The following is a 9,782-nucleotide window of genomic DNA, read 5'->3' on the forward strand; positions in this document are numbered from 1 at the left end:
CTAGAGCTAACTTATATAGCATCAGGAAATTAGTGAAACAGGAAGTCAAGAAAAGCCAGTAATCCACATTGACAAGCACTCTAAAAATATGATCAACACAGACTACACTGCTTATCCTTCTATGCTAGAAGGTACACACCCAGGAAAATGACTAATCAAAATTCTCCAAAGCAACATTTCCTTGTAAGCAGAATTCAGACAGCAAAAGTTCTGCTGGAGAAAAAGATTTAAGTTCTCTCCTCTGTTAAAGCTTCTCTTCTGAGATTGTCCTAGGTTTGAGCGCAGTTTAGGAAGCTGCCCCGCCACCATTATTTCCTTCAGCATTCCCCCTCCCCCTTTCAGCATTTTAAACAAAAGAGACTAGGATGGAGACACAGCTATTAAAAACCACCACTACTATTAACAGTGGAAAGTAGTCTCTCAAATTATTTCAATCAATTACAATGCACTACACCAGCAAAATGCTTTGCAAGCATGAGAGAGTAAAAAAACCCCCAAAATATCTATATATATACACACACGCATGCGCGCGCATGTGTATCTACTCACAAATGTTGGGTCTTTATTCAGACATGCATCAATGAATTCTTTAAAAGGTTTACTGAATTCTCCTAATAAAGTTGGAGGATTGTTTTTCGGAATGAGAAACAGAACTCTCATCGGATGCATATCAGAGTTGGGAGGCTCCCCTTTGGCTAGTTCAATAGCAGTGATTCCCAGTGACCAGATGTCAGCCTGAGAAAGGGAGAAGTTACTTTTAGTACAAAATTAAGCGCTATTGCAACTATATATTTAATAATATACATAATATACATATACTGCAACTATATAATAAAATTAATTTTGGTCTAAGTAGATAATGCAGAAAGATTCCTTTCCAATACTTGAAGGCTGTAACTCCCAAAGACCTGGCTGACTTAATGAGTCTTTAGTAACTTTGCAAACATCTAGAACATCATTTTTGTTACACACTTTGTCACTGTTGTAACACTGTCCACAAGTTAAACACGAGCCTAAAGACACATGCTTTTGGAAAACACTTCAGAAACATTAATCTTTGATTTTTTTTTTTCTATATCATGAACTACAAACTGCCACAAATTTACTGTGTCTAATTCAGTTTTTGTTTAGATAGCAAAAGTGCATGCTGATGTTACTTTTTAAACTGTAGATGAGTTAAGGTACCCAACCTTGTTTGACATCTCACTCTAAAGGAACAAGGCAGCAGAGAGTTGAATCAAATCCAGCAGGTGATCACTTAATTTCTTAAAAACTTTTTAGATGAGCTACAATAGCTATTCAGTGGCTGGCAATGGGTGACTACACTTGGCACTGAAGTCATAAACTGAAGTTGTTCATAGAGTAAATAAAGGGTTACAATTTGCACATCTCCAATATTCCTTTCCTAGTCACAAGAACTAAAATATCTGTATTTAATATTGAAGAATTAAACCAGCTCATTGTTTATTTCTGAAGTATCATAACCAACAATTGTATATTGGAGCAAAATGTCTCAAAAGAAGAGATCGGGCCTGTAAATCTCTGCCACTACAAAAATGTATAAATTTCTATTTTATTTTCTATCATTTTGAAGTAGGGAGAGAAGGAGAAAGGTTAAAATTTAGTCCAGGTGCCAAAATATTAATCAGTATTAGTTTAGAAATTCAACTGTATACTCCCCCAAGCCCTTCATCTGTCCTACCAAAGGCTTGAATCTTCTGTGCTTTGCCACCAGACTTTTAGCATAGAAAGAAAATGGAGGGAGCATTGCTTTTGCAGCGTGTTGAGGAGATATGGAAGGCTGGCAGATCAGATTGCTGGCAGAAAAGTAAGTGAAGGGGTGGTACAGATGATTTATTCACAGGCCAAGCAGAAGAGGAATTATTCTCACTTCGAGTGGACAACATGCATTTTTAAAGCACGGTAGAGTGCTTTTCCAAAATGCCCTAGGGAGCGCATTACAGTTGCACCACTGAAACCCTAAACATGAGAACAACAACTGCATGCACATGCTCCTTCTTATCAGCGAGAACCCTTGTGATATGTACACAAATTTCTTCAAGTCTGAATGATCCCGGGAAAGTCTCCTGGAGCATGAATATCTTCAGGACACCTCAGATATTCAACAGTCTTTTCTTTACGTGCACATCACAAGTACAGTTACATGTTTACTATTTGAGAAAAAAACAGTATAAAAGTATAACTTTGCATATACCAAGACTTTTTGATTTCTTGCTCCTATTTAAGGTTGCATCTACAGAGTGTAGCAAGTCCAGTGCTAGCACTGAAGTACACTGCCATTTCACTAACCACACGCTCTAGGTCATCTTGTGGGCATAGACATGGGAGAAGAGTGGACTGTTCCCTCCTTATTGGCATTTCTAGCAGCAGTTCCCAACCCTCAGAAAAACAGGAAGGACATCTGCTTTTCTACTGCTAGTTCTCATAGGGAAATTCTCCTTTGCAATTAATCATCCATCTACAGCTCCCATCAAAAAGAAATGTACAAGGTACCATAATGCTACCACAATACCACCACAGCTACCCATCCTGTAGTTCGAGTTACTTTTTTCCTTCTCAAGACCAGTCACCCGTGTTAAAAATCTTCAGCATTACACAAGTCCTCAGAAATACCATTAAAGAAATGATATCCAGAGCTGTTTATAAAAATCTGAGAAGAGAACAACATTTCAGCTATCATCTTGGCTTTAAATAAGCTGGTGAGTTCTGGTGACATTCTAATTTGAGAGCTTTATTACTGTTTGAAATGGGAAACACTGAATTGAAATTAAAATCAAATCAACCAACACTGAAAGCATGGAGGCAATTTCTCTGAAAGAATCTTAACATGAGAGCATCAATTTACTTGGTGAGTTTACATGGGTATTGTGTGTGAGTACAGTGACATGCAACTCCTGTATAAAGACAATGTAACTGCACTTTTAATTTTCTTATTTGAAACCCTGTGATTTGCAATTATTTTTTTTTCCCTCCATGCTGATAGAGGTAAAAAGACAAAAACCAAAGTCATTTCTGTTGGATCTGCAGACACGAAGAAAAGGTATTCTAGTCTCATACTTACTTTTGAATCATACGCTGACTGCTGAATAACTTCAGGGGCCATCCAAAACGGAGTTCCAACAAAGGTATTCCTCTTAATTTGCGTGTCTGTCAACTGCCCAGCAACTCCAAAATCGGCAAGCTTAACATCGCCTTGTTCTGATAACAAGACATTGGCAGCTGCCAAGGGGAAATAATATAGTATCTGATTTAGAATACTGCTCTTATGGTTTTTAAGGGCTTTAGCAAAGTAGCATTTAAAACGTTATGCACCTTTTATATCCCTGTGAATTTTCTTCTCTGAGTGTAGGTAGTCAAGACCTTTCAAGATTTCCTTTAGCATGGTAGCAATCTGGAATTCATCAAATGGGCCAGCTCGCAGCTTTAGAAAAAAGACACATTAAAATTATTTTAGTCTTCTGTCTAGTTTTTGCCTTGTTATTTAATTAAATCTTAAACTTGAAGTATTTTGTTAAGTAAAGAACTAACAGAATTCATAAAATATTCCATGAAGTATGTCAACATTCTCTCAGAAATAGGTGCCATTGGAATGATCACCTTCACATCTCCTCTATTGATAATACATAGAAAATGCTGTTATTTTCCTAACGTATGCACTCCCCTCAGCACACCGTGCACATGAAAAGCTAGAACTAACTTTCCACAAAGTTATAGTTTCCTACAGACAGCAAACACAGCAGACTGAATTCTGCATTTTAGATAAAGCGAATTAAGAAACTCTGTTTATTTCAAAATAAATTAGTCTATTGACTGTGGGGTTTAAATTTAATGATGCATTTTTTTCTTGTTCCAGCATTTTTGGTTCCATGCTTCCTTTTGCATCACGAACATAATGTGCTACTATAAAGCTGCTAGTATGAAATAAGTGTAAACTTCGCACATTAGAAAGCTATCTAAATAAAGCAGAAGCAATTAAGGTGGGTGATTCTGCTATTAAAAAATACCAACAACACAGCACTGAAAACAGAGAATGCCATGAAATTATGGTATGGCAAAGTGAGGCAAAACTTAAAAAGTTTTGTTCTTCTAAAGGTTCAGTGGTTTCAACTGTCACAAGTAAAAGATATTTCTGACATTCCACAGAAGACTATCAATTACTCAAAAGTGTCAAAGAGTAAGTATCTCACAGACCCATTCTCAAAAAGACTGTGTTCCAGAGCTACAAACTACTACGTGCTACACATAATTACTATGCTTTGTCATTCCCATAGCTGAGTTGATGTGATGTAATTTCATAAAGAAGTTTAAATAGATTTATGAAGTTAAGCACGTACTTTAACTCTCGCAGACAGGACCACTGTTAGCAAATATATAATTAACACCATTCTGTAATACTGAAGACATGGTATTTTTCCTTCAGAATCACACAAACAAAGACTGACTTATATTATCTCACAGGAAAGGGTGGGTCTAAGGTTTACAGCTGAGGCAGAGCTGTACTGAAAGTATGGGGAAACCACATCCACATACAGTGTACTGTGCTCTTGTACTCTCTAAGCTACATCCTTCATGAATACGACACTATCTTAAGTAAAAGGCACTTTCATGCTTAACTGAAAATACCTGAAAATGGAAAACCCAACACCTTTTAACCAGTTAAAATTAACTGTACTCTGTGGGCACACACTTCATTCATTCCAGAGACCCAATCCCAAAGGAAACTTTTTTGTTGTTCAAGTGTAATGAATATTCCACTTGTGGGGGGATGACATGTGGGGGACAGATGACCCAAAACCCCACCACATGTGGCAAGAACAGTACTTCTCCTCATACTAAAAAAAACCCAAAAAAACCCCCAACCTTAAAAAAACCTTACATATGACTGAGAACAAATGGATGCTTCCTAATGCTTAGAGACAAGCAGGAAAAACAACAACAACAAAAAAATCAACATCAACACAATGTAACAGAACTACCATTCAAATTCACACTTTTTGGAGCATTACAGTGTAGCAGTGGCGTAGTATCAGCTGCCTCCAGCGGCTAGATTTTAGAGAGATATGAAAGCACAATGAAATAACGTTCACTAGTACTTACAATGCAAAAAAATCGTATACTTACAAGATCCAAAGCTGACCCTCCACCCAAGTATTCCATTATTATCCATAGTTTTGTGCCCTGTAAAGAAAGGCGTGAGTTGTTAGAAGTCCAAGGCTGCCATAAAAAAAAAATAATTATATATTTCAATAGACTACCAGCATACTGTTAGGAAAATGCAAATGCAGAATCCCATTAATCACCAAGTTACATGTAATTACTTCTTGTAGAATGATCACACAGCTCCTGTGCAAGATGTCTAAATATCAATTAAAGTTTGACTTCTGTATTTAAAAAAGCAACAAAACCCAACCCCACTACCGCTCCCCCCACCACTAATCATTTTCTGCCAACTGGTATCTAAAATAATTCCACCTAAAGGAATGGAACATAGAGAAAAAAGTTATTTGGTGGTAGTTTAAGTTTAAACTAAGTATTTTAATGTAAGATTGTAGCCCTTGCTAAAGACTGTCTCTGCATTACAATTATTAATTCCAGCCATTTGTGATACAGAAGCATTACAATTTTAATAGGAAACTTTCTTGTAACATCACCACGCCTCTCAGCTGAGGAAAATACTCAGAACTTAAAATCGCTTTTGAGGGAGAGAGTGAGCATGAACATGCTTCAAAGACAACAGAAATGTAAAGCCCAATGGAGGTGGCTGCTAGGTGCCTCTTCACCTCTGTGGTAACTGTGCACGCATGTATCTAACATGTCCACAAGCTCCAACTTAAGTTGGCAGATACAGCAAAAAGTGAGAACTAATGATAAGCCCTTGAATACGCTTGTACCTAAGGACTTACATCCTACCACAAAACATGCCTGCCACTATAGGGGCAGCTCTGATTTTCAGATACAAAGCAGCAGTACAACCACCAGCCAGGAGAAAATGTACTGCCAGACCTGGAACCCTACAAAAATGTTCAGGTTTCCCAAGTTTTCCAATCAGAGGTTTGAAATCAGCCATTAAAAGGTCAAAGATAAGAGCAATATAGTTCAATAGAAAGTATGACTTGAGGCACCCATCTCAGGAATTTATTTTTTTTTTAATTATTTCCAGTAATACCGCAAAGTTCATGTACTCCTCCACTATATTGAATCTCAACCCCTGTGAATATGTGAGTTTCTGCACTTTCTTTGTGGATATGTCTCAACTACTAGAATACTAAAACTGACAAATTCTTCTAACACTGATTTCTAGGTGCTGCCTTCCCCCTTGGTATATAGCTGCAAAAGGTGGCTGGATCACATAAACAAAACTGGAAAGATTTGGTATCAGATCTGCAGACTGTATGTTTCAAAACTGGGATCTTCTGCTATTTGCTTGCCAGAGTCCCCCCCACATTTCAGAAGAAACCTAAATATTAACCTATGGGCTACTACTCTAAGAAATTCTGCAAATAAAAACATTTATTTATTTAAAATAAAAAACAGCTATTAAAAATACTCAATTGAACCAGACCTGGCAAAGTACCCCACACGCTGTTTAAGTCTCCAGCAAATATTTACTAATGGTAGTTTCTTATAACAGGGCACAAGCTTATGGCAGAGTTCTTTTTAAAAGCCTCTTGCATTCTACACTGTATGCTTTCCCACCCTATTGCCGGGGTAGTGACAGAAATCTAAAGAAAACTCAACAAGCAAATAAAGGTGCAGTTTCTGAAAGTACCACATCCAATTATCTTAACAAAGGGTGCTCTATTAGATTTATACTGAATTTAAGAAACACACCATTTATGAGAGTCTATTCCAATATTATGAGATCAGCAGGGAAGGGCTGGCTAATTTTAGCAGTTTTTATAAAGCCCAACTTTGTCAGCTGAGACGACCTGCAAGAAACTCCAGTTTAAGGCAAACATTGTGGTTACCAGGCATGTTTGGAGGATTTGACTATTACTTGAAAACAGTAAAGGGTGAAAATGACTACATACTGTGTTTCTGAAATAATGTCTCAAAGAAATTGGTACTATCCCCTGTAACAGGGTGTGGATATTTTCTAGCCAGGCACGAACAACCTTTCTCCTAGCTATTTTAGGTCAACTAAGTATAAATAGACAATGTAGAACAAACAGTATCTTTAGATTGTCTCAAAGGTTTGCTGCACAAAGTGCTGTACAGTTTTGATGGAAGTCTCTGGATGCTACTACAGGAGTTCTCCATATTCAGAGCTCAAAAACTGAGAATAACTTCAGGTTTGCTCTAATTGCAAAAGAAAAGAGCAAGCCCAGGTGGCTGTAGTAGTTACAAGGTTAGACATTTAAACCCCTTGGCTAGATGGCACAAATAGGGAAAACAATCATGAAATTTCAGTCAACAAGAGAAGATCTGTCTCTATGGATCAGATGGAAAGCACAGTGCAAGTATTTTATCAAGCTTCACAAATTTGCGTAACTAAAACATGCCAGAACCAGGGTAACCTAGTACCTTTCATCTTTTTCTTGCCTGAACTGATAAAGTAGTAAAACATTTTGACAGGCCATTAGGCTTGAGGAAAACACTCATTTTAGCCATCTAACATAACTTACACTGCTGTCTTGCAAGGTACTATCACTTTCAAGGGTACCCTCCACAACCAATGTTTTATTTATTGAGATGTGATGTTAATTGCAATCAAAACACAATATGAGATGAGGAGACAAATTTAGACCCTGACCTACCACAAATATGAGCATCTACAGACATCTACATCACGATTTAAGTTATCTTACAGCTACAAAAGTTGCATTAATACAGCTGTAAGCTTGTACAATTCTACACACATTTGTGAAAGACACGATATAAAGGTAAAACTTTTACTACCCTACACAAATGTTTATTACAGTGCATGCTTTGACTATACGCTTGCACATCACCTATCAGCATGTTTAAAAACTACAACTGATCTTGCCAGATACCCAATGAAGATTTAAGAAAAAAATTACTGATATCTAGGCTCTAAGATTAATTCAGTGTGAAACTCCCATTCAAACTCCAAAATTCAAGATATACAGGTACCCTAAATTACAGGGATATGGGGGGTTTGCACCTTTTTGTGTCACAACTGAAAACTGGCATCAGCTTTATCCTTCAAGGCATCTCAAGGAAGTAGACCTTGACATCTTGTACCAATTATAAGGTTTCTAAAGAGTAAAATATGTGGTAACGGACAAATAACATTGCTAGGTAAAAATATTAAGGGACTGTCCATATTTTTAAAATCACAAGTCAGATGTACAAGCTGTAGCTAATGAGCAGCTAGGCTGCAGAACATAAGAGTATCTTACATGGCATCAGCTGAGCTGACCAAGTTACAAATTAGTAAATCAAGTAATTGAAATAAAGATGCTCTTCCCCCTTTCTGCAGCAGGAGCATCAGGAAGAGCCTGCACGTAGCTGGTAAGCCCCAGGCTTGCTGAGACTGGGCCACTCCATCGCAGTCAGCCAGAAGGCTGGCTTTGCATCCTAAAGTGCGAGGAAACTATAAAGCTGCAGAATATATATAACAGGCTGTACAAAACCAAAATCTCTCATCTGAAGTGAATTAGACAACCCGCACAGTTAACATCTCCTTTTTTGTGTTTTAGTCATAAACAACTTCCAATTATCAAATATACTATCTTACCAGAGGAAAAGCTGAAACCAACCATAAATTGAGGACAAGAATGATCTGCTTATTCAAAGCTTACTTAAAATTGGTTAAAAAACGAAGAATAAGTTGTAAGAAAAGATGTTCAATTGGATGAACTGAGGCACATGTGAAAAACCTGAAGCCATGTGTTCATGGTCTCAGCTGCAGTTTCTTCAAAGAAAAAACTATCAAATTTAAAGATTTAAACCAGATCTAGATTACTCAGCTAAGAAGTATCAGTAAGTGTTATAGGCAACCTGAATACCTTTGCACTGAGGGTTTGCTTTGGTATAGTCGGGAAAATACTAAGTCTCTTTGATTTAAACAGTGCAAAACTCAAAAATATTTCTAATGCCATTCCTAGAGCTGCAGAGAAAGCTACGCGTAGAATTAATATATTTTAGTAAACTATTTCTATTCCATAAGCAATATCTGAAAGAGGGCAGGCTGGCTCAACTGTTTTCTTTTCCTGTAAATAAAGAAAGATGAAAAGGGAAAAACAAAAACTCTCTTAAATTCTGAAATACCTTCTATTTACTGTATGTTTAAGGTCTTTTTAACCATTACCTTAAAAGGTATTTGTAGGAATATTTTCAGTGATCTCCATATATAAAAGTAAGCGTTCTCCAACAAACCTATGGGATCACTTTGAATGCGATCTTCGTACCAGTCATATCCATAGCAAACAGCTATTAATCTCTGCAGCCTAGGACTTTGCTTTGTAAGAAATAAGATGCCTTAATTTCCAGAATTTAGCCTCAATGTTCTTTAATCTTTAATTATGAAGCCATTTGGTACACAACTGTACCTATTTCACTGTTTCCAAGAGATGTCTACAATATATAGAGAAATTAAATTGTGAATGAAGTACTACACAGCTGAATACTTAGGCTGACAGCCATTCTCAGAGTAATAGCTAATAAAAAGTTACAAGCTATAGCAATTACGTGGGGAAAAAAAAAAAAAAAAAGACAGATGCAACTCTTAAAATACCTGTTATTAATAAAATGAAAAGTCAGCACAAAATATTCTTTGCACATTTAATAAAGCTAAT

The 9,782-nt window shown here is 36.9% G+C and overlaps 1 protein-coding gene across 1 annotated transcript in view; it reads right to left on the minus strand.

Annotated features, from left to right (window-relative positions):
• STK26 (serine/threonine kinase 26) overlaps positions 1–9,782 on the minus strand; it is a 56,721-nt gene that overhangs the window by 5,091 nt on the left and 41,848 nt on the right. The window contains exons 3-6 of the mRNA XM_009636573.2: positions 5,143–5,199; positions 3,334–3,442; positions 3,083–3,240; positions 550–735 (exon numbers count right to left, since the gene is read on the minus strand). Of these exons, the coding sequence (XP_009634868.2) occupies positions 550–735; positions 3,083–3,240; positions 3,334–3,442; positions 5,143–5,199 (510 nt within the window). The remainder of the gene's footprint in view (positions 1–549; positions 736–3,082; positions 3,241–3,333; positions 3,443–5,142; positions 5,200–9,782) is intronic.

Source organism: Egretta garzetta, unplaced genomic scaffold (assembly GCF_000687185.1).
Source record: "Egretta garzetta isolate BGI_Z169 unplaced genomic scaffold, ASM68718v1 scaffold404, whole genome shotgun sequence".
In the NCBI taxonomy this organism is placed as follows: domain Eukaryota; kingdom Metazoa; phylum Chordata; class Aves; order Pelecaniformes; family Ardeidae; genus Egretta; species Egretta garzetta.